The 26,008-nt window shown below is 39.5% G+C and overlaps 1 protein-coding gene across 1 annotated transcript in view; it reads left to right on the top strand.

The window, feature by feature from the left end:
• The window catches only part of TEX2 (testis expressed 2), a 109,512-nt gene that overhangs the window by 53,436 nt on the left and 30,068 nt on the right, over nt 1-26,008 (top strand). Inside the window, exons 3-5 of the mRNA XM_065415037.1 lie at nt 16,514-16,714; nt 18,757-19,093; nt 20,813-21,060. Of these exons, the coding sequence (XP_065271109.1) occupies nt 16,514-16,714; nt 18,757-19,093; nt 20,813-21,060 (786 nt within the window). The remainder of the gene's footprint in view (nt 1-16,513; nt 16,715-18,756; nt 19,094-20,812; nt 21,061-26,008) is intronic.

Genomic DNA, 26,008 nt, shown 5'->3' with positions numbered 1-26,008 from the left:
TGATCTTCATAAATTCTCTTAGGACTGTTTTTAGTATTTATGTAACATTCTTCATTCTGTATTTTTCTTTAGATAATGGCTTGGTTTTTTGTAATGATTGATTTTCTTCTGTGTCTTTTTTGTTTTACTACTTCTCTGTTCCAGTATTTTTTTTCTCTGAAGCTGAGACCTTCAGCCTACACACTGTCATGTGCATTTGTATATTTTTCACACTCTAATTTAGAGTGAGAAAAGTTCTTTGGGGTGGAGAGTGTCATCCTTAACACTGTTCCAGAAACACCTTGTGTTCAATAAATAATCAACTCCTTTTATTGCTGTTCTCAGTCTAGTTCTCTCTCTTCTACTTATTGTTTTCTCAGTCTGGGGTCTTCCTCTCAATCAATCTTTGTTCTCTTCAGCGCAGGTGTTCATGTCACTAGCTTGTCATCCCAAGATGCAAACTGACTGACAGCACATTACCTCTTCTCCAACAGGTGACCATAAGGACTGTCTGCTCCAGCAGCTGTTCCCGAGCCTGAGTATTTTCCCAGTGGCATAGCTAGGAATGTGTATTCTTTGCAGTTGATGCTACTGAAAATGCACATGTACTCAGGAGCACTTACTAAATTCTGGTGAAACGGCAGGCATGGCTGAAAAGCAGGTGGGAGAGAGAGAGAGAGTGTGGAGGGGTATGCAGGCGGAAGTTGGAGTTCGTGGTATTTGAAAAATATTTGACTGAATTTGGTTCCTAACACACCTTCCCTATAAAACCGATGTGGATTGGGTTACTCTGCTAAAAATGAGTTTGGTTGACCATGTCCTCTTTTTTTCTCTTTTCAGTCAGTATCTCACGTCATTTTTTTCACTCCCCACACACTTGTCACTCTTCCCTCATTGTTTTCTTCACTGTGTTGTAATCTCACTCCCCCTCTCCCCCCCACAGTCACAAATGTTGTAGTAATAAACACCACAATTTCTGGGTGCTGCACAAATGTGAAAGAGACAGTACCTGCCCCGAAAGGTTTATAATCTGAAGTGTTTGTCATTTTTCTCTTTTTGTGTAAAGCTTGTGTGGGGTGGGGGGGAATTCTACTTCTATAGAAAACGTGGACATTTTTACAAAATTTATAGCAACCAAAGAATACAATACATTTTTTTTTTTTTAAAGCTGAAATTTTTCAAGGAAAGCAGTTCCCCCAAAATTCTTTTTTTAGTTTAAAAAAAAAATCAATTTTCTGAATGGGAAGGGGGAAGAAGTAGTTTCAGTTTTCAACCAGCCCTAGTTCTGTGTGTGGACTGGACCCTGAAGTTGAGCAGCCTTGCAGTGCAGACATAGATCTGTAGTTGGCCATTGTAGCCAAGTAGTCTTTTGTTCTGTTGCCAGTGGGAGGATAGATATAATCTGAATCCTCAGGAAGTCTCGACTTTAATCACTTTTATTTTTCTGTCCAGCACTGCATCAAAGCTATGGGGAATGTCAGATATGTGGGATGGAGGCTTAAGAAAGCTTTTTTGATTCAATTTTCCAGGTAAAATTACATTTTGAAATTCACTAAATCATATGCTATGTGTTTGCATTAGAATGAGCTCAGGAAGATGTTTGGAATTTTGTGCAGGTTCTTTGAAGAATTTTGATGTATATACTGTATTTTGTTTAATTTCCTGGGCTAGTTCCCTGTCTCTGCATGTCATACGGTGTCAGCTTTCACCAGCACACACTGGTAGCCTTTGGCTACTCACTCATTACCTTTTTCCTTTTTTTCTAGCATCTTGGAAGCTTTAGGATCCCCTTTGATCTTAGCTCAGCCTTAGGAAGATGAAACCATTCTATGGAGCCAGATGGGGGTATTCCCCAGTTGATAGCTCCCCTGCACTGGTTACTCCAGGAGCCTTATCTTTGCCATTGTTTCGTTTCCTGTGGGTTTCATCCTTTATAGCCTTTTTTTATTCAACTCTTGGCATTCAGGCAGATTGATATCAAACAGATTACCTGAGGGCCACATGATAGTTATAAAAATATTACACACAACATCTTAATTTTCCACAGGAATACTTTAGTTCCTAATCAAAGGATAGTGAATATTTTGGATGACATTGTATTTATAGCAGGTGTGCCCAGATTTTGCCAAACTGAGAACTTGCTGAGGGTTCGGCAGTAACTAAGATGCATAAAATGGCATGTTACTTCAAGAGAGAACATTGCATACTGGGACCTGTAGTTTCTGTGAGTTCCTAAGATGAAGGCTACTGCAAACCACATTGTAGAATTCTGTGGCCTAAATTTTTGATCTCTCCAGATTAAATGCATGAAATAATGAGGGAAGTGACTAGCATGGTTGTAGCACTTCTGATTTGCTGCCATTGGATTGTAAGTGGATGCTAATTTTAGCAAGCTAACATGGAAACTCTCGACCTTTCTGGTTAAGTAACTAATAAAACAGCATAACATCCATTTGTGTAGTTGATTATATTTGAAGGATTTTCGTTCTGATCAGCTCAAGCAAGAGTCACCCACTGAAAATCCATTAATTGCTGAAGCTATTGAACTGTGGGCTTTAAAACAGGTGAGGCTAACAGGAATTGCCAGTTTTCACTTCAGTCCTAAAAAGAATTCTTACTACCTCTCACAGAAATTTATTAACCTTCATCCAAAAGCTTCATATGAATAATGGGGAGAGGGTCTTCAGATGCTTGGAAGGCTGTGGGGAGGCTGGATAGCTTCAACCCATGTTTGTTAAACTTTCACAAGTATAGTCTGAGATGCACTGAACTGCTAACTTCTAAAAGCATTGCTGGTGTGTACTTGAGGGTTCATTGATGTCATTTAGCACAGCTGTAGTTCTAAAGGGGATCTGAAGGAGAAGAGAGAGAAGGTGCTAGTCAAACACAAAATGGAAGGCTATTCCAAGAGTAATGGTGGGCTTGAAAGAAGGTGGGAAGTCAAGTGGGAAAAGAAAATAAGCCCAGTAACAGTAGTTGGGAGGAAAAATAAGAAATGAGAGAGGGCAAACGTGGGCAGGGCTGACGTTTGTGCAGAGCTTAGTGAGAGGCAAGGAGCTTGAATTTGATGTGGTAGAATAGACTAAATATATACAGGTTATTTTGATGATACATATTTAGTCATGAAATTCTCAAGCATTGAATACATTAGATTAATCTGTGTATTGAAATGGCAGTGTTCTTAGCAGGGACTGAGTTGGCTTCTGTTAAAATCATTTTCCAGTGCTGCATATGATTTAACTTTAAGAGGGTTTTGTTGGTGCGTAGGGGGCACTTTGCATTAGCTTGTTAGCAATCATACAATGTGCTGTATTGTTTAAGTTTCAATGTGCTTATGTGATAGAGTTTCAGTTTGAGGCTGCTGCTGCTGTTCCTAGGCAGAAAGTTCTGTGTACATAGTGTTCAAATACTCTAATATGAAGCAGTGACGGGGAAGAGGATGAGCACTAGAGGTGGATTAAACCGGGTGTACTTTGGTGCTCTCAAATCAAATCACTTTATCTGCATCATATTTACCTCTGAGAATAAAGTTCATGGTGCAGATGAGGGCTCAGTCCAATAAGGCATCTGAACTAGCACAGACAATGTACTCTGAGTACGGATTGGGGGGGAAACAGTCCTGAATTTTGAATCATTTTAGAATCTAACAAGAATAGTCTTTGGCCAAATGTTATATAACGTGATGGGAGATATTAGGGTTCCCCTTTATCACATGGGAAAATGTCTTTATATCTTAAATAGTTTACTGCAAATGTGAACTTGGGAAAAACGAATTTGAAGATTTTTCCATATGAGTTTTTCAGGGCTGGATCCATCTTGAATACTTCTGGGCTTTGGCAGGCAGGTACACTGCTCTCATTTGATCTGGCTAAGTGGTACCATTTTTCTCTTTGCTGTTCTCTCTTGCACCAAAAGCCATCCTCCTTGCCACCTTGTTGACCTATCATCCTACCAACTTTTTAATCTTGCCAGTTACTACTTTCTGAATGACCACTTCATCCTCAAATCTGCAAGAGCTAGTGAGCAGAAGGTTGGATTACAGTTGATGCTAAACATCCTGAGGTGTATCTATGCCACCTCTTTCTTATCCTGTATTTCAGATTTAGGTAATACATTTATATGAGAGGGGGGGATATAGGCGAGAGGCTTACCAGGCCCATCCAATTCAGCATGATTCGTGTATCAAGTATCTATGGTGAATATTGCTGAACCGCTCAGTCTGCTTCAGTGTATTTGCTCTTGATGTTTACGTTTTTTGTGTTAGTTTGGAAAAACTCTTCCCGACTTCACGTAAAGTTTTGGTTTGGGGTCCATGCCTTGGATTAGCATGAGCAAAACTACACTAGCATAGTACTTCAACTTTATTTATATTATGGTATCAACAAAAGTCTACAATAAGGATCAGGGACTCATTGTGCTAGGTATTCTACAAATAGAGGTAGATGTGGCCCCTGCCCCAAACAGCTTAATTTAAGAGAAGACTAGAGAGGGAGGGGAAAGGGAAAAATAACAGGAGTGAAGTGTGAAAGGAGCCACAAATGTAATATTAAGATGACATGTTTACATAGGCCAAGAATGAGCACAGCTTGATTATCACTTTGAAAGAAAAAAAAAAAAAATCTTGGTGCACTTATTGTAATTTTTTTTTCTTTTTGCTACCTGCCTATTTTATATAGCTTAAAAGAATACTTAACTAATTCTTTTAAACCTCATATTTCCAGCAAAGTGGGGTATGTTTTTTGTTTTGGAAGGTTCACATCTGTATTCAGAATGTATTGCTTGAGCAATCTTTAGTCAACCTGAGAAATGATAATCACCTTTACCTGTACAAACTCAATAGGCTGTGTCAGAAACACCATCTGTTATTAAAGGTCTCTTGACTTTGCCAGCATGTCTTATTACATCTATCTTAAAATATGCTCCTTATTAATAATCTAGCCAATGCACAATTCTGACTGCTTTATATTTCAAGCAATGATACAGACTTTTTTTAGACGCCTAAGTGGAGAAGGCCAGGTTGGTTAGACCCAGCATTTGACCTGCCGTACTGTCTCTTTTAAAAACAAACAACAACAACCCCAAAACTATTCTTCTGTCAATGAAATAATTAACAAAATGTAGTTGTTTATGTTGGACTTGGAAAGTGATTTTCCAGGAATGTTTGATGCTTTAGTGAGCGAGGGGAAGGGGTGGGATTAGGGTGTTCAATTTTGTGCGACTAGAAAGTTGGCAACCCTACCACTCCCCCACCACACACACATACATAAAATAACTCTGACTGCTAAAAATGAACATTCTTTTTCTCTCCATCTGTACCTGGTTCAGTCAAAAAAAAACCCAACTTGATAAAGTAAAAATATTTACAAAAACCAAGGTCCAAAGGTTTATGGTCTTAACGTGTTTATCTTCTGAGGGCTCTGGAGAACAGTGGTTTCTGGCCTGGCCACCTCCCGCTGAATCAAATTCCTGGGCTATTTTCACCTTCTGCAATTGCCTCCCCCCTTAACTCAGCCTGACCCCAAATAGTGCTCAGATGTTGCAGTGCAGCACTGAAGAGAGAAGCTAGTACTGAATCACATTCATGCCGATAGCAAAAGGATAAAGGGGAATAAATCTTCTGTGTTTCATTGTAGGAATCTCTGGTGCTACTTCCCATTACACCACATTCAAGTGGGTTACAGAGAAATTATCCTACACAGGTTCAAGGCAGCTGTTGATTGCCATTGCCAGGGAGCAAGAAAGAAGATGCTGCTTGCCTTACTGTGGAAAAAGGAGCAGGCAGTGAGGCATCAAAGCTTGCAGATGATGCACGTTTCCTCAAGATAATTTAGTCCAAAGCAGATTGCGAGGAGTTACAAAGGAGTTTTGCAAAACTGGGTGACTGGGAAACACAATCGCAGACAAAATTCAGTATTGATAAATGCAAAGTAATGCACACTGGAAAACATCATCCCAATGATCCATACAAAATGATGGAATCTATATTAGCTGTTACCACTCAAGAAAGAGATATTGAATCATCATGGATAGTTCTCTGAAAATGTCTGCTCAATGTGCAGAAGCAGTCAAAAAAGCTAACAATATTAGGAACTATTAAGAAAGGGATACATAATAAAACAGTAGATATCATAATGTCACTATATAAATCCATGATACACCCCACACCTTGAATGCTGTATGCAGTTCTGGTTGTCCCATCTCAAAAAAGATATATTAGAATTGGAAAAGGTGCAGAGAAGGACAACCGTTCATGATTGAAGGCCTGTTCTTCCACATCCTCTTTAGTGCTTTACTGCAATGGTTCTCAAACAGGGGTAGGCGTACCCCTGGGGCTACACAAAAGTCTTCCGGGGGTACATCAATTCATCTAGATATTTGCCTAGCTTTACAACAGGTTACAGAAAAAGCACTATCGAAGGCAGTACAAACTAAAATTTCATACAGACAAAATGAGAAAGTAAGCAATTTTTCATTAATAGTGTTCTGTGACTTTTTTTTTTATATTTTTGTGTCTGATTTTATAAGCAAGTAGTTTTTAAGTGAGGTGAAACTTGGGGGTAGGCAAGACAAATCACTCCTGAAAGCGGTACAGTAGTCTGGAAAGGTTGAAAACCGCTGCTGTGCTGTCCTTTTAAGTTCAAATGCCTCTTTGTATTTGGCACATAGTGTTTTAAGAGGAGGTGACTAGTTTTAATTTACATTCTTGAGAACTCTGAACACCTGAGTCCCCTTTTCTTTCCCCAACTAAATAGTCTTGTTTCATCCTATTGATTTCTGATCCACAATTGTAACTACCTTTGTCTTTCCTCTAAGTCTTTCAATCAATACTATCTTGGAGGTTCAGATTATGTCCTCTCTCTTTATTTGCCTGCAGGAAAAAAAACCCCAAATTTTAAATTGCAGAGCCTGGTTTTAGCTGCTGATTTAGCTATGCACTTACTTAGTTGTAGCAAAAAGCATCCTTCAGATCCAACAGGACACTTACATTAGAGAGTAACTTGTTTTGCCAGTTTTGTATTATGGTCATGAACAATAGCTCTTGGTACTTGTATAGCGGAGCGTAATCCACCAGCAGAAATCATAGGTAATGCAGGAGGCAAATAGAATCATAGAATATCAGGGTTGGAAGGGACCTCAGGAGATCATCTAGTCCAACCCCCTGCTCAAAGGGGGACCAATCCCCAGACAGATTTTTTTATCCCAGTTCCCTAAATGGCCCCCTCAAGGATTGAACTCACAACCCTGGGTTTAGCAGGCCAATGCTCAAACCACTGAGCTATCCCTCCCCCCATACTTCAATGACCAACTATATAAATGCATAGATGAACAATGGAGATCTCAAATTATGCCTTAAAAACCCAAGTTTCACAGGCAATTTTTTCATCTATGTATTTATCTGTAATCATGTTTTTTAATGTAAACGGTTGTCAATTCTAGAGGTAAATCAAAATTTGAAAGGCTCTTCTGTATGTTATGTTTTCCTTCCTTGTCCCTTAACTTAAAATGACTAATCTTTGGCTACATGAATACTTAATGTTTGGATTTGACTAATTAAAAGAATGACTATTTATAGGATTAGTCTGGGAGTAATTGTCAATCATGGAGCACAGCTTTGATTTTGACTTGTAAATTTTGTCCCTTGAGATCTTGTAAAACTCACCCATAAAAGCAGTTGGAAATTTAAGAATTCCCCCATTTGAAAGCTATTGCTGAATGGTCTTGGTAAATATGGTTGTGTGTGTGTGTGTGTGTGTGTGTGTGTGTGTGTGTGTGTGTGTGTGTGTGTGTGTGTGTGATCTAGGACCTACGGAGTCATTAGGTTTGAAATCTCTGTCATAAACATAGAATTCCCTAGTTTTCACACCCTTTTAAATAACTACAGCAGTAAGTTCAGAAAAACTATTCCTGAAGTAGCTGGTCATCTTTACGATTGAAGATTTTTGGTCTGGCTGAGTTAGAAGAAAGGATGGCTATGGGGGTAAGGCACAATACCAGGCATCAGCAGATCTGGGTTCTATTCTTGGCACTGGAGCAGACTTCCCGTGTGTTCTTGGGCAAATCATTTACCCTTTTTGTGTCAGTTTCCTAATCTATACAAATTACAGTGTTTACCTCACAAGTGGGTTGCAATGCTATATTTAGTGTTTGTAAAGCATGCTGAAAGCTCAGCTGGAAGATGCTATCTAAATGCAAAATATATTAGTTGGCCTTTAGATGTTATCCAGTAAGTATCTGTGTAGCAAAAGGAAGTTGTTTAGTTCTAAAAGCAGAAAAGTAAGGTGTCTTTTGAATGAGAGGACAAAAGCAAAGAGGTTAGGTCTCAGTTTCTATCTACTATAATACAGGTAATATGAATTAAAAAGCCCAAAGCCCCTAATCAGAATAGAGGGGCTCTGTTGCACTTGGCACTGTACAAAAATATATTGTAGTAAAAGGCAGTCCCTACCCCAAAGAACTTACAATCTACTTTGTTAGGAAACGGATAGCTTTGAGTGTAGCAAACTTTGGTTTATTGAAGAAACGGTGTACTTTCAGATGGTGTTTCATCTATGCACTAGATTCAGCTTGCGGCACAGAACTGTGCAGAATATGTCCGCTGGCTCAGAGTTCAATTTCCTCTTAGGCCTATGATTCAGCAATATAGCCAATGTCCCTTCTGAAGTCAGTTCTTTCAAGTATTTGATCCCCCAAAGCCTTGCATTAATATTGAATTTGCTGATCTTATGCCTTGAGACACTAGGCCGAGGCTCACGGAATGGACCAAATAAGTAACTCAGTTCAAGTTAGTGGAATTACGCCAGGGTTGAATTTGGCTAATGTGTCTGGAATTCACTTGGCCACAGTCCATTCACTTGGCCACAGTAATTGTTGAAGTTTGATTTCCAGAAGCTAATGGTTCAATTATGTTGTTGGAGCATAGATAAACTTAGTAAGCCTTTTCTAATTTTTTTTTTTCTGTTTATGGATGCTAAGCTTTATTCCATCATGTTTATGCTTTACATCATGCACAGATCATTTCCTATATTTAATTTATGCTAGATTCCCCACCCTGTGTTTAGGTTTATCAATTTTTACACCTTTATGCAATGAAGATACGACTTTAAGTCTGGAGACATACGCTTTTTTTTAAAAGGGGGGGAGAGGAGCACTTACAGGGACAAGTGGACTTCTGAGCATTTTTTGAAAAAATGTATTAAAGTGTATTAATGATTAAAGTGAGAGACACATATTCCATTCCTGATAACGCCATTGAGGTTTTTTTTTTTTGTGACCTTGGGCAAGTCTTTTTAACCTCCCTGTGCCTCTGTATCCCCTATCGTTAACTGGCTACCTTTTGTAAAGTGGCTTGATATCTCTGATTTGAAAGATGCTGGTTCAAGGTATCTTTTTCTTTATCTTCCCCATTTTATCAAGCAACATATTCTTGAAATGAATTAATTACGAAAGAGTAGAAACAACCTACGAAAGAGGAATTGTTCTGATGAAGACTGCATATCTATCAGATTTCGCAGGCATTTCTGGATCTCAGTACTGGGGCTTAAAATGAAATCAGTTTAGTGCTAATGTCTGCTAATCAATCTCTGTGAAAGTGGTGCCAAGTGACTCTTGGAGGAAGTGATATTTTGAATTCTGTCTCATGTTGTGAAACTGGCTGGCTGTTGTTTTCATTTATGTGCTTGATGGTATCTTTGTGCAGAAAACCTGGTATTTTTGAACACTTTGGCTTGTCAGTCGTAACACTGTTCCAAGATATGCATCCGAAGAAGTGGGTTGTAGCCCACGAAAGCTTATGCTCTAATAAATTTGTTAGTCTCTAAGGTGCCACAAGTACTCCTGTTATTTTTACTGTTCCAAGAGGCAGCCTCAGTTTTTCATGTTGAAATCTCAGGCATGTTATAGTTTAACTGTACTGTATTAAACTGTTACATTGAAATTATCTAATATGTCTGATTGCTTAAGTGTGGTACTAAAGAGCCTGATTCTGCAGCTCTTACAAGAGTAATCCCAATGGTTTCAATGGGACTACAACTCAAGTACAAAGTTGCAGGATTGGGCAGGTGGTGAGGGAATATATATAAAATGTTAGTCCATCTTAACCTAAATTACTTGAATTTCTTGTGAGCGCTCTTTAGAAGTATGCCTTCATAGGAGATTTAGGACAGCCTATGGTACTGGTAAGACAGAGGTCACACAGTTCATTAAAGCCAGAAGCTTAACATTTACTGTCTAATAACCAGGCCAGGTCCTGTTAGTGTATCTAGCTGTTTTAACAGTATGGCTGACCTTTCCTAAAAGCAGTTTCACCTAATGTTTTTAACAAAGCACGTTTCAATTTAGTTATTCTACTGATAGCCAGACAATTTCTCCTATTCCATCCTCTAAACAAAACTGCTCATCTTTAAAGATGGAGATCATAAGATCACTGTCCATGGCAAACAGCTGCAAAGTCGTTTGACTGTTCCCATTGTCCTCCCTGAGTTACTAAATTTCTTAATTTAACTGCTTCAGTAGTACCGAAAACCAAACCATACAATCCCTCAAACAACAATGAAGTCCATTGTTGATGTTCCAATAGCCTGGGATAATGTATCTGTCTCTAATGGATTATAGTGATGGAATTGCTATATTTAAGCATAGTCCATTAATTTAATTGTTTTGGACACGCTGCAAAATAGGTTGCAACATGGGTTGAAAATATGTGCCCATCCGCACTGACTATTTTTCAGAGAGAGGAGGAATTTCAGAAAGTAACTAAATTGCTTTAAAAATATGAGAATTGGAGAAAAGAATCTTGAGGTTTTCACATGTCTTTTGCACTTGTTCTCCAAAGGTTTTATTCTAAACAAAACATGCAAAAACACCTTCTCCCCTCTCCTCCCCCCCCCAAGCAGATTTATTGATCAGCCAATTAAATTTGAGGTAAAATAGCAGATATTCGGAAAATACTTCTTCATCAGGCTTATAGCTTCAGATTAATTAACAAAGGTCATTTGACAAAGAATTCTCACTTGACTTCAAGTAATGCAGCTTTTCATCTATTCATGGACCTGTTTAAATTTATTTGCTGTTAAATATCTTGAAATTTCAGTGTAAAAAGGAAACTATGCTTCCTTACAAGTCAGGAAAACTCAGAACTTGTATACACAAATATTTTCTTTGGAGGAAGCTGGGGTGTGAATCTTCCCTGTAATAGCCTGTGCACGCTAACTGTTTGTGTGGACTCTGCTGATGCACATTAATAGTTCATTAGTGTGGTTTGATCTACCCTGCTTTGAAACCGGGTTAACGTGCAGTGTCCACACAGACCGTTAATGTGTGGCACACTGGTGCAAGATAGAATTGCACCCCAGCTTGCTGCGAATTGAAGGCTCATGTAGAGTGACCCTCAGAGTTTATGTAGAAGTATTGTATCAGACATTATATCCTAAAGTGTTGATGATGGCCTGGATATTAGTTAAGTAATAGCTAACTTGAATTTCTTAACTCTTTTGTAGCTTTGTTCTTTGCACTAAACTATAAGTGTGCATAGTACCCATTGTCTTGTTTTATATGCTGTTTGCCATTCTCTGTGTCCTCTTATGCAGGAACTATGTATGAATAATGGATAAGATTTTCAGAAGTGACAATTTCTGGGTGCCCAAATGGAGATACATCAGGTATCCAAAAATCACTAGTCACATTTGAAAATCTTTGCTGCCATTCCTGTATCCCCAGTAAAATGATGTTTGGAGAAATAGCATGTATTGAATGAAGAGAGAGCCTCTGTTTGGGTTATTGAATAGAGAGAGAGCAAGCAAATGATCAGGACAGGATTTTTAGAAGTGTTTGTTAGACTGGCTGATTACAGAGCTTATCCAGTTATTTTAAACATAAAGCTGGAGCACATGGCAGAAATCAGTAAAGCTGTGTGGGTCTCTTCTAATTTCATTATCCAGCCATTCTGAGAAAAGAGTCAGGAATATATAAACAGAGGAAAACAAGATGCTGGTTTAATTTTGTCTGATTGCTTTCCAACTAAGAGTTTATACATGTGAAAAAAATGGGACCACCTTCAGTGGTGTCTCTCTTGCTATGTAATGATGTTGTGTTAAGGAATCTTCTGTTGTGGTGCAATCAACAAGTACTATATTGTGTCTAATTATGCAGATTTGATACAGTATTCTGTGATGGAGTGATTACTGACTGGATAGGAAGGATCATGTAGTGGATAGGGCACTAGATGGGGACTCAAGAGCCAGGGGTTCAGTTCCCTGCTGTGCCACAGATTCCTTGTATGACTTCATGTGAGTCATTTAATCTACCCTGTTCCTCCGTTCCCTGTTTCACAGATTGGGATAATATTTTCCTACTTTCAGAACTGTTGAGGATAGAATTAATTATGATTGAGGCACTAAGATATGGGGTCACACAAGTATCTAGACAGAATAGCAAAGTTTATGCACTTTGCTTCTCTAGTTAGTTTAGTATTTTTAAATTATGAAAATCCATTGTCTAAAGTTTTCACTCTTATAGTCTGAGCTCCTTAATCATCATGAGACTGGTAGAACTCTGCTCAATTGGAAGGGGTTTTTTTTTTTTTTGCCCTTGATGACAACAGTAACAGAATGGAGCATGAGCCATGCATCATCTTAGCTGCCATGCGCCCCTTGCTGAACATTCCAGTCAGTTCTGTCTTAACTGTGGCCAGTACTCTGTCTTTCTTTTGCAGGTATGATACCTAGAAGGAAGGAAAACTACTCACCAGCTTCAAGCCTCTCAGTGAATGCTCAGAGATGTTCCAATAAGCTTCTTTTACAGACTGGACTCCTTCCTAGTCTGGGCCCAATCCTTTCCCCTGGTACATAGAATCATAGAATATCAGGGTTGGAAGGGACCTCAGGAGGTATCTAGTCCAACCCCCTGCTCAAAGCAGGACCAATTCCCAACTAAATCATCCCAGCCAGGGCTTTGTCAAGCCGGGCCTTAAAAACCTCCAAGGAAGGAGACTCCTTAGGTAACGCATTCCAGTGCTTCACCACCCTCCTAGTGAAATAGTGTTTCCTACTATCCAACCTAGACCTCCCCCACTGCAACTTGAGACCATTGCTCCTTGTTCTGTCATCTGCCACCACTGAGAACAACCGAGCTCCATCCTCTTTGGAACCCCCCTTCAGGTAGTTGAAAGCAGCTATCAAATCCCCTCTCATTCTTCTCTTCTGGAGACTAAACAATCCCAGTTCCCTCAGCCTCTCCTCATAAGTCATGTGCTCCAGACCCCTAGTCATTTTTGTTGCCCTCCGCTGGACTCTTTCCAATTTTTCCACATCCTTCTTGTAGTGTGGGGCCCAAAACTGGACACAGTACTCCAGATGAGACCTCACCAGTGTCGAATAAAGGGGAACGATCACGTTCCTCGATCTGCTGGCAATGCCCCTACTTATACAGCCCAAAATGCCGTTAGCCTTCTTGGCAACAAGAGCACACTGTTGACTCATATCCAGCTTCTCGTCCACTGTGACCCCTAGGTCCTTTTCTGCAGAACTGCTACTTAGCCATTCGGTCCCTAGTCTGTAGCAGTGCATGGAATTCTTCCGTCCTAAGTGCAGGACTCTGCACTTGTCCTTGTTGAACCTCATCTGGTTTTTTTTGGCCCAATCCTCTAATTTGTCTAGGTCCCTCTGTATCCGATCCCTACCCTCTAGTGTATCTACCACGCCTCCCAGTTTAGTGTCATCTGCAAACTTGCTGAGAGTGCAGTCCACACCATCCTCCAGATCATTAATAAAAATATTAAACAAAACCGGCCCCAGGACCGACCCTTGGGGCACTCCGCTTGAAACCGGCTGCCCAACTAGACATGGAGCCATTGATCACTACCCGTTGAGCCCGACGATCTAGCCAGCTTTCTATCCACCTCACAGTCCCTTCATCCAGCCCATACTTCTTTAACTTGGCGGCAAGAATACTGTGGGAGACTGTATCAAAAGCTTTGCTAAAGTCAAGGAATAACACATCCACTGCTTTCCCCTCATCCACAGAGCCAGTTATCTCATCATAGAAGGCAATTAGGTTAGTCAATCCTTGTTAGTTCCAGCTCAGGTGGTAACTAGGGGATTTCTCATGACTGGCAGCCCCCTTTGTTCTGTTCCACCCCCTTTTATATCTTTGGCACAAGGCGGGAATCTTTTGTCTCTCTGGGTTCCCACCCCTCCTTCTAAATGGAAAAGCACCAGGTTAAAGATGGATTCCAGTATCATGTGACATGCGCACATGTCCTGTGAGCCCCCCCCTCCATTCTTCCAGGACTGGCCCGTATGCAGTGGAGGCTTGCAGGTAAACAGAGCTGAGGATTGGGGCAATAAATCTACTATTTGGACTCTGAGTCGAAAGGCTCTAATGCCAAATATTCTTCCACTATAGAAGATCACCAGGATAGTGATCCTTCGGGAAATACAGCATCTTTCCCTCAGGTATTACAGAAGTTGTCCAAGGCAGCTGACTTTGTAGATTCCTGTACCAGTTTTAACTCAAAGGACACAGTTAAAGGACCTGGACCTGTAGTCTCATCTGCCAGGGTTGCTGTGCCCTGGCACCTGACCTTGGGCAGGCTCACTTGATGAAGGTGTGGCAGACTCCCCCTTACACAGCTGCCCACACCTCAAAGGTGATCAAAGTATATTGTTCCATGAGGGTGCTGCCAGCTTAACCCTCTTTCACCCTTGAGAGCTTGCTGATGGAGTTGGCTGACCCTGGCTAGAGGGAAGACCTACCACACGTACAGGACTGCACCCTGAACAAAGGGTTTTCTAGTCTGTTACTGCCTCTCTTTGTAAGGTGGACTGTCAAGACTTTTATGGCCAAAGGTTCAGTGGAGATGGGAAGAAAGCTTGATTTTTCTTCCCCAAAAGAAACAACAACAACAACAAAAAAAAGTGAAGCTAGGCTGAGGCCATTGGTATAGTGTGAGCTGTCTCTGGTGTTGGTGCGATGTTGGTTAGAGCCACTGCCTCAGAAGCATGCCCATCTGTTAGTATGGCCGTAGGAAGTCCAGAGAAAGCTCAAAGATCTGCATTACACTAGAGAACTTCTTTGGGGCGGAGGTGGAACTTTTACATGAGCCATATGGATACTCTGGGCTTGCACAGAGTAACACACTATGACTGTAGGCAAGTCTTGTGATGTCCTTGTGCTTTGATAATTCCAGCTGGAATTTCTGGATGAAATTCAAAACTCAAATGAAAACTAGTTGCTGTGTCTGCTCTGGAACTTTTTGGCTTAATAACTTCCAGAAAGGAAGTAGGGTGGGCCCATTACAAACGAACCCTGCTGTGCATACTGTAAATCATCATGGCTTTACAAACTGTCTCCTTGATGCATTTTTATTTCTGTATGTGAAGGCTGGTTATCTCCACTGTAAACAAAACCCAAATACAAAACGGCTCTAAAAGCGAGTTTAGGTGTTGGTGAAATCTAAAAGCAGACTGTATGTGTTTTAAATTGAAATGTCAGATGTGTGACTTAGTGAGGTGGCTACTGAACATATAAAATAGCTTAATTTTCCTAGTGTTTTGTTTGTGGGTATTAGTGAAAATGCAAATAGGCAGTGAAATTAATATAATCTAGGCACCATTAATTGGTAATGGCATCTAAGAATCCTCAGAAAATTGTGCAATGTCTGTTCTGAGAAACTGTCTGGCACCAGCTCCCAATGAAGTAAATTGGCCTTAGAAAATTGTCCTGGTTTTTTTGTGTAGGAGATTTTTTAAATTGGCTATAGTGCTGCAATAATATGTAAATTGACTTTTTGTATAGTGGCTTGTGTAACTTATTTTTAATAGGGTATTGAGAGATGTACGTTCATAGACTCTTTTCCTCCTCCCTTTCTCTCTCCGTCCCTCCCACGCCCTCCTTCAGTATTGTAAGGATTTCTACTGTGCAGATTTAAGGCTTGACTGCAAGGTCCTGAGTAGCTTCACTTTCCATTGACTTCACTGAGCACTGAGGATACTCAAAACCTTGCAGGACTTGGCTCTTAATGCACAAATGCAGGAGTCACTGTTAAGGTATGTCATCTGGCAGACTATGACAAGGAAAAGATTGACTTCATGTCTCATGCATGTATGCTGTGGGTAATACACTGCTTCTTTCCTCCTCTGCCAAGTGCCTCCATTGGCTAATCTGGTACCCCTAGGATTGGGAATAATTACTTAAATATGGAGCTTTTCACCCTAGATCTCACAGCACTTTATAAAGGTGGCTAAGAAACATTTGTCCCTATTTATATAGATAAGGAAACAAAGAGGTGCAGAGAGGTGAACTGATTTGCCCAAAGTCTCAGACAGCCAGTGCTAGAGGTAGGAAAAGAATCCTGCTTTCCTGATTTCACTCTGGTCCCAATCTACTGCTTCATTGCATTCATCCATGCAATATGTGACATGAGGTGGGAAGGAGTCTCTTACTATAAATGGTTGACAACTATTTATTTAAAATTTTATTTTCATACTACATCAGGTTGCCAATTCAATATCAATTAACAAATCTTTCCTTTTTCTAGGGTTGGATGAATGAAATTTATAATTATGATCCAGAAACTTATCATGCTACATTGACTCATTCTGTCTACGTGCGACTTGAAGGAAGCACCTTAAGACTTTCAAAACCCAATAAAAATATTTCCAGAAGGGCGATTTACAATGAATCTAAGCCTGATGTCACCTACATTGGCCAGAAAATTTATGAGCTTACGGACAGCAAGGTGAGTTCTATTTAGTTATGCAGCTGATTGCTGTATAGTAGTATAGAGAGAGACTACCTTTTTACATTATTAGTTGTTTAATTTCTGCTGTCATGTAAATGAAGATTATTTATTTACTGATTAGCTTTCAAAGTATTATGCTGGTTTAATCTGCGAGCGTAAAAGGGAACAGACATTAGCCAGTGGCTATTTCATACTGAAGACTGATCTATGTGTAATCTCTTTTTATGGGTATAAAAATATTAAAACATAAACATTTTTGGGCTGGTATCTTTTTTTTTACGCAAGCCTTCCATTACATTGCCACATAGATGAATCTTGCTATAAAAAGAATAAAACCATCGGGAACAACGTTCAGAGCATCCTCTTGAAAAGTTAAAAAGGGGACTGGGAGAATAAATCAGCAGCACATAAGCAAAAGGACATTTAAAAACTCAACCCCCCTTTATTTCCTCACGTAAATATGCAGAGTCTTGAAACTGTGTGGTATGGGAAGATTGAGCATTCCTTCTCATATACATGAAACAATATGCATATAATATTTTAGAAATCTGCAATCAAATTTGCTTGTTTCAAGACTGCAAAAGGATTCAGAGCCCAGTCATTTTTGCTGTTGCACAAGTGGAGGGAACACAAATTGTGTGGATGCAGCAGAAGAGAGTGGGAGGTGGGTGGGTAGATGGATGAAAGGGATAGCTCTGCTGCATCATGTCCCTTCCCACTACAGTGCTGTGGAAGCTTCCCTCCAGGTAGGTGCATTATGGGTTCTGAGTTTCTGTACACCAAGACAAGAGTGGGAAGAAGTGAGGCTGGGAAATGTTTGCCCTACGTTGCCCCTCTCCCAAATTTGTGGGGGATCCCAGCATAAAAAAAAGCTGACTATATCAGCATTATCTTGCATGATATCCCTGTGCATCACAAGGGATGGTGACCACAGAAAGGTATTGGCAGCACAGGTGAAGGAGGAAACCATGCTACAGTGGAATCTGGGACTGGGGAAGAGAAGAATAAAGAAAACTAAAGGGGCAATAGGCCTTCATTGATCTCCCAAGATCTGCACACAGAGGGGGCCCAACTACTTCCATGATAGAAAGATGAGGTAGAAATTTGTAAAGATTCCTGTCCTCTGTGCATATTTTCTCTTGCTGGAAACATTTTAACGATAAGACTTTGAAATCACGATTGAGCAGTTTTATAGCTCAGTACAACAGGACTTGGTTGTTTGTTCTTAGTGGTATCTAAAATCTGACCAAAAGTAGCATGACGTTTTTGTTACAAAATCCATTACAGAGGGACAGTGTGCCCCAAATGCAATAAGCAAATAATGGAATTTAAGCTAAGCGTTACTTTTTAAACACACTGTGGGTATCTTTAGCAACATAGGCCTTTTTAAAGGAACAGTTGAGGTAAGAAATTTTTGCTTTAAAGAAATTCCTTCTTTCTACTTGCATTTGGGTGCTGTTTGCATTTACTCAGCTTAGAATATGACCATCAAATAGTTTTGCTTTCTGGTTCCTATGCAGTCACACAGCACCAGTATTGCAGATCTCGAGCATCCAAAAATCATGTGTTGGACCCCCAAATGTCATGAGACTTTAAAAAAAAAAATGTTGGGGTTCTTTACCTTCTGGCTTCTGAGTCACATTTTCAAGATTTTTTTTTTTTTTTGTGCACAATTATGAGAGCTGAAAACCTTTTTTTTTTTTTTTTTAAATGAAAGCAGAGATTCTTGTGTATTCACGTGATTCCAGGAGTATAAACTACCTGAGCATGATCCGGTTCAAATAAGGCTTATTGCTAAGCCTCTCCATATCATTTGTTAGAAGCCTGTTGATCGACCAGTGAGTTGAGCACCCACCACTCCCATTAAACCAAGTGGGAACTGAGGTCATTCACCATCTTTGAGGTGAATGACCTCATCACTTAATGCACAATGCTATACATTAATATATAAGTGGAGAAGATATTGATTCATATGGAATTTCTTTTTTTGTTTTTGGGTTTTTTTGATCTATCTGACCCTCTCCCTTTTTATTTCACAGATTTATCTGGTTCCCAAGAGTTTGGCTCGAAAACGAATTTGGAATAAAAAGTATCCTATTTGCATTGAACTTGGTAGACAAGATGACTTTATGGCTAAGGCCCAGACTGATAAAGAGAACTTAGAAGAAAGGTCACCAGCAGAGAACTTAGACTTAGGCAGTGAAGAATCTAAGAAACCTCAAGATGGGACAAAGCCCATTAGCCAGAAGGATCAAATACTTTATTTGTTTGGAAGAACGGGTAGGGAGAAGGAGGAATGGTTTAGGAGATTCCTTCTGGCTTCCAAGTTAAAGTCTGAAGCGAAGAAGCCTCTCAGCTTATGTGGAAACAAGCCAGGTAACCAGTATCTTTTTTTTTTTTTTTTTTTTTAATTTACAGTTTTATAAAGGGAGTTACAATAAGTACAAAAAAAGCTTCCATAAAACTGAATGTCTGGCTAGTGTTGTTTGTAGTGAACCAATTTAAGCATTAGCTCTTAAAAAGCAAGTCTAAAAATAATCATGCAGAATTAGATATTCCCTAAAATTGTGATTTAAGCAGGTTTTTAGAGATCGTCTGTTACCAAGATACAATTGTATGTGGTTGTAACCTCATACATATAAACTGTTACTTGAAAATTTTTCTTTAGTATCAATTTATTTTCATAGTGCAAAGATTTGAATATTTTTACAAAAAGGGTTCAGTCCTCCACTATTGAAGTCAATGAGTTTTTTGCAGCTGACTTCAATGGGTGTAGGAATTAGGTCTGTAAGTTTTTACTTACATCTCCCCCCCTTTCCTTTTTGTTAAAAAATTAAAAGCCTTCCCATCGGTAGATTCACACAAATACATATTTTTGTCAATGGCCATGTATGCTGACAGTGCTCTTTAATTATGAAATCCTGTTGCCTTAATATCAGCCGCAACTAACAAGAAATATGTGGAGGAACGTCTTCCTAATGACCCAAGTGTTAAAGTTCTTAAGTGTTGGATGCTTTTTAATTAATACTTCATTTGGTGTAATCCTAAATTTCCTTTCCCTCTCCTTATCATGCCTCCCTATTATGAGTTTTTCTCTTGAAATGTGTAGACAACATCATTTTTGTATCTGAAATGCAAATTCAAAACTGATATTTTGTACATTTCTCCTGAGGATTATAAATTTCAGATATTCAGATCCTTGGACAATCTATTTAATCCTTATAGTCTAAAATTAAGTGTAGTCTGTACTTGCCTTAGGCACTCCCCAACAAAACTCTCTGAAAATCGAGCATCTGTTGTACAGGTGACCACAAACCTGCTTGCATATGATTTGGGTAACTGAGGAGTTTGACATCTCCAGTTGCATGCATTGTTGCTGGATGTTGAATCGTTCTAAATACTGGCAAATTAGGCCTGGTCTACACTACGACTTTAATTCGGATTTAGCTGCTTTAATTCGAATTAACGCTTGACCCGTCCACACAACGAAGCCATTTAATTCGAATTAAAGAGCCCTTTAATTCGATTTCTGTACTCCTCCTCGACGAGAGGAGTAGCGTCAAAATCGGTATTGTTAATCCGAATTAAGGTTAGTGTGGCCACAATTCGATGTTATTGGCAATTCAATGTTATTGGCTACCCACAATGCAACGCTCTGGAAATCGATGCTACTACGGTAGCTTGGACGCACACCACCGAATTAATGGTGCCTAGTGTGGCCGAATAAATTCGAATTTATAAAATCGGTTTCCTAAATTCGAATTAGATAAATTCGGATTAATCCCGTAGTGTAGACATACCTTTAGAGTTTAAGGCCATCTAAACATGTAACTATGGAATTTATTGTAGCCTTAAAAGAGTGATGGAAAAGCACTTCTTTGAATTGTACCTTTTATGAAATAAATTAAGCACAAGTAACCTTGTAGCCATATGTTTGGTGATGCTAGATTTTTTTTTTTTTTTTTTTTTAGTGATAATCATGCCTCATGCTTGATACTCTACAGCCATCTATTTTCACGTGGTTTGCTACTTGCTTTGCTGTTCTCTTCCCTTCTCCACCCTGTTTGTTAATGGCTGTTATTCCTTCTGCTTTAGGGTTCTTGCCATCACACAGTAGAACCAATAGCCAGTCTGGAATTCTTACGCACAGTCGCAGCAGTAGCAAAGGAAGCGGAGAAGAAATCATGTCCCAGCCTAAGCAAAAGGAGCTGGCAGGAAACGTGCGACAGAAGATGATTTTGGACTACAGTGTATACATGGCAAAGTGTGTTCCACAAGAAAATAAAAGCCCTGTGGTTAGTCCAGCCTGTAGTGCAGACAGTAGCCCTACTTCTGTGAAAAAGGTAAAAGCCCTGTGCTTAGTGTACTTCCATGAGACACATTGTAAGGTCCTGTTACTTTTTTAACACTTGTTGCTTTAAAAAGTATAGATTGTATAGAAGGGAAAAAAATAAGTCTGGAAAGTGCAGCTCTGTTCTGAAACTGGCATTGTGAGGATCTGTGTTTGTCCCTTGCTTCCTTATAAAAACATTGTTTCTAAGTGCCAGCACTTTAGGCTCAACCTGGGATCTCCAAAGTCCAGTTGTGGTCTCCTGGCTTGTGCGACATCAGTACCAAAAATTATTCTGTAGGCCAAGTTTTCCCTCAGCTGTTTTCCTTCAGTTGGTGTTAACACAGGGGTAACTGAGGGTGGCAGAATTAGTCCCTACAATAAATATGGAGTTACCTCTTTTGTTGATGGGTAAACCATGATACCATCCAGTTCACTCTCCTATAGCTGTGCTCATGCTGCAATAGTAAGAGTAGTAAAAAGATCATATCAACTAACTTTCGTTTAATGTTAACCAGAGCCAACTAAAAACGTAATTGGTGTGCAGACGTGCTGAAATCAGGAGGGAGTCATTTTTAGAGTTCCTTTTTCAGCCATAAATGCAATTTAGTGCTGAGTAAAGAGTTTATTCTCATTAGCTAATCTTTCTTAGGGTACGTCTACACTAAGATCGGTGGGTAGTGATCGATCTATCGGGGATCAATTTATCGCATCTCATCTAGACGTGATAAATCGATCCCCGAACGCGCTCCCTGTCGACTCCGGAACTCCACCGCTGCGAGAGGCGGAAGTGGAGTAGATGGGGGAGCGGCGGCCGTCGATCCTGCGCCGCGAGGACGCAAAGCAAGTCAATCTAAGATACGTCGACTTCAGCTACGCTATTCTCAGCTGAAGTTGCGTCTCTTAGATCGATCTCGCCCCTCCCCTCCCCCCAGTGTAGACCAGGCCTTAGGGGAGTTATAAAACATTCAGATATGTCCATGTATCTCCACCATCCCACAGATGGAATTATTTTATGATGAGCCCATCCTCAGATGCATGTAAGTAGGGACTTGTACTGTGATGTTATTTAATACATATTCTGTTTTCAGCTCAGAACGGCCAACAATTCAGTGGACTTTGATAATCTGATTAAGAACTTCGGTCCCCTTAGAGCCACTACACACAGTTGTTCTGCTTAGCTCTGCATTTATGATCTCTGGCAGTTTGTGTGTGTGCAATACGCTGGACACTTCCATAAACAAACTATTTTTCCTGTTCCTTCCCTCAACCTAAGTTGTGTTACCTAAAAGCTTCCACTATTCTCTTTTCTAAACTGCATGGGAGTACACTAGGAATAAACACAAATTGACTCAGGAACCTGCGATGTAGTTTTTCTATCCATGTTTCAAAAGCTGATTCATCTCTCCAATTCTTTATATCATGCAAGTGTATTTTTCTGTGTATTTTTAAATTCACCCAAAGGAAAGGTTTTTTTATTCATCTAGGGTGAAATTGTTGCCACATTGACTCAAATAGGGTCAGGATTTCATCACTGATGTAAATGTCATCTGATGACCTTTTGAGTGTTTGTTTGGTTTCCAAGACCAAGAGACATAGTTTCTAATGCAGGAGCCCTTCCAAGAGAGTTAATTGAGTGAAAGCAATGGAACTATCCACTTTTCTATTTAGATTGCTACTTGCTTTCAGATGCAACCTTCCACACAAAGACTAAACCATGGGTATTGTGTATGTGTGTATGTATGTATGTATATTAAGTTTCCGTTTTTATAAAGGGTTACTAAATGATTAACACATGTTATAAGCATGTTATATATGTGAGTAGTACGTGTTATGAGTGGGTGTTGTAGAGAAACCATGGCTTATCAGGAGTCTCTTCACCTCTTGGACTCTCCAATTGCTCAACTATTTAGTAAAACACCTATTAATCCATTCATTTATCCTTAATAAATGGAACCTTAATATAAAATGTGACCCCAGTTTATTTAATATATATTTTGTGGCATGTAAAATAATCTGCACTTCAGGACCCTCATACAGCTCATAGTTAAGGAGGACCACGTACAGTACATGATACGAGCTGATTTGGTGCTCATTGGCCCTGGCCAGGAGAGATCCTGGCCACTCAACCTCTGAAACAGTGCTGGCAAGAACTTGGGTCATGACAGAATTTAGCAATCCAGCAAATTCTCTTTTTGTATAAAGTCACAGCCCTTGGGAATATTAAGGTTGGAAAGAAATCCTGTTCAGCTGATTTCAGAGCAGCCACTGTGTCTAGCTGATTGCTGTGCCAAAACAAGAGTTTGAAGCAGGGGGGATAAATATTAACTTAAAATGGTAAAAAAAAAAAAGCTTCCTTTTTTGTGTATGGGGATATACATGTGAAATATCAACAACACAGAAAATTTAAAAAATAAACAAAGATACTGTGGAGCCAGGGGGAAAACTTGTTGCAGCTAGTGAAACTAATTGCACTTCAAATCAAGTTATCACTTTACCAGAGTCCAGACTTGGGAAACTTGATCCTTCTGTCTTGAGCAAAATAACATGCCACCTCCTATGGTCCTAGGCAAGCTGCCATCTGCACTATGCCCCTTTTTAATATGGCAGATTTTAAATGTGTTTAGAGTCACTTATTGTTAAGTTGTGGAGCTTCTCAGAGAGCACAAAATCTATGCATATCTTGTTTATAATTGGCATTTTAAGACCATCCTCTTGGTGCGCATAAAAGAATTTAGACTGAAACATGTGCCACGTATATTATCAGTGTCTCAGTTTATCACTGTAAATATACTGCCTGCTGCTGTTTTTTTCCCTATTAAACTTGTTTCTTTTTAATGAGATCTAGAGTAGCATGGAAATGTGCAATCTACACTGCCTCAGGAAAATCAACTCTGCATCACCTCAAAGCAGAGAAGCTAGCTTTTAAAAATCAATTTTATTTAATGAAAGTCCCATCAGTGACTCTTAATGCTAGCTTGACTAATGTATGTTCCACGACAATTTAGAATGTGGGGCTTTTCTTACAATAAAATTCAAATGAGGCTTTTATATAAAAGGAACTTCTTAGAGCATTATTCAGAACATAGTCTCATGAGATTTCTGAGCAAGAACTTTCTCCATACACCATCCAAGAACTATTAGTTGTACTTGTCAGTTGCATTTTTTAATTAAAAAAAAAAAAAAAAAGATCAAAAGCTTTCTAATTTTGCATTAATTTTACAAGCAGCTTGGAAATGCATCACTAAACAGTATTGATTGGGAAATGTGGCAGTCACTTTCCTCCTCCTGTAAGTTTAAACATGCACATTAAGATTAAGTTGTCTGTAACAATAAACACATCAGAGATTTGTTTTTAAGCAAGAAATATTGAGTTCAGTTGACAGCTGGGGCAGCCTTTTGTAAGCTTAAGGCATCTCGCAGAATGGCCATTATCCTCCTGTCCAAATGTTTTAAAATCTCCTTCAAGTGAGCCATTAGCCTTATCCTGGAATTTGGGTGTGAAAGTTGATGCACACATTTTTGAAGGGGTGGGGGAAGATGATTTCCTTCAAGGAAGCCATTGAGCAAAGCTCCATTAATGAATACATTCCGTTTGAGACACAGCAACTTAGCTTCTGTGTTCTACTGACTAGAAGTTTCTTTTAACTGGTGTATTTCTATCACTAATGGCTCCACTAGAATTCTGCATGTATATTTGGAGCTCCCTACTCACAATATTAGTATTATGGTAAAACCTAGGGGCCCCAGACATGAATCAGTCAAGTCCTATGACCTATGTTTTATGCTGGAGGTCAGACTAGATGATCACAATGGTCCCTTTTGGCCTTATCTGTGAATCAGGGCCCTATTGTACTAGGCACTATACGAAACCATGGTAGATGGTCTCTGCCCTGAAGAGCTTTCAATCTAAATAACAGGTCAGTTCCTTTTGAGCAAGCATTTATTTTAAGTGTACTCAGTCAAAGGACTGACCATGTTCCTTTGAGCTTCTTGGGAGTAGATTTGGAGGGAGGGGAGAGGAATATTTATGCACACACTTCTCCCATGAACAAGAGGAGATATGTATATAATACAGTGTGCTGAAAGACTGTGCTTTAGGAGTCTTTGAATTAAGTTTTCCTGTACCTCTCCCCTGTTCTAAACTTTTTATAGAGAAATCACATACATTCTTTCTCTCCTCAATGTAGAGTTCAGATTCCCTGCATCTGAATCTGAAAGTGGAGGTGCGTACGTATTGGCATGTAGCTTTGGTTGGCTCTGCCTTTATAGCTGAAGTCAGAACGTTGCCGTATCAAATGGATTGTGTCTTCATTTGTTTGAGATTACTCTCAAATGAATCAAGACATGATCCATTCAGATATTGCTGCAAAACTCCCAGCTCAGTGGAAAGCAAACCGTATAATTTCTTCAGACATACAGTCAAACGTCAGTGATGTGGGAGATTTGCTTCATGTTGTCTGGTCATGTTGCATTTTTGTGCTTGAACCCCTGTAACTTTGCAAAGAATCATTTCCTAACCTATTTCCTCTCTCTCACTGATTCAGTCTTCATCTTTAACTGTATATAGCTCTGGTCATTCCATTAGTGGACTTTTGGACATAAAGTGGAGGAAGAATACAAAGGATTTTTCCCTTCTATTATCTCACATTTTCCTCATATTCCTTTTTTTCTGATTTAGTTTTGCTTAGCAAAAAAATGTTTAGCTTTGCTTTCGGACTTGATAAGGCAAGTGGGTTTGGGCAGGAAGGAGACCTAAGCACTTGTCAGATTCTTATCTGCTGTGCTGTGGAATTTTGTATCTTTTAGTATGAAAAATGTTGGTTTTGCTGTTAGCATTAAAAATAGTCTGTGTGACTATCTGATAACTTGAATACCTTCATCCTTTGCTGCAAATGACTCCAAATCTGTCTAGTTTAGGTCTCCACTGAGAAATTTTATTGCATTAACAGACACACACG

Source organism: Emys orbicularis, chromosome 13, assembly GCF_028017835.1.
Source record: "Emys orbicularis isolate rEmyOrb1 chromosome 13, rEmyOrb1.hap1, whole genome shotgun sequence".
NCBI classification, from domain to species: Eukaryota; Metazoa; Chordata; order Testudines; family Emydidae; genus Emys; species Emys orbicularis.
The sequence above is the reverse complement of the archived record's forward strand: the minus strand, read 5'-3'. Positions and strand labels throughout refer to the sequence as shown.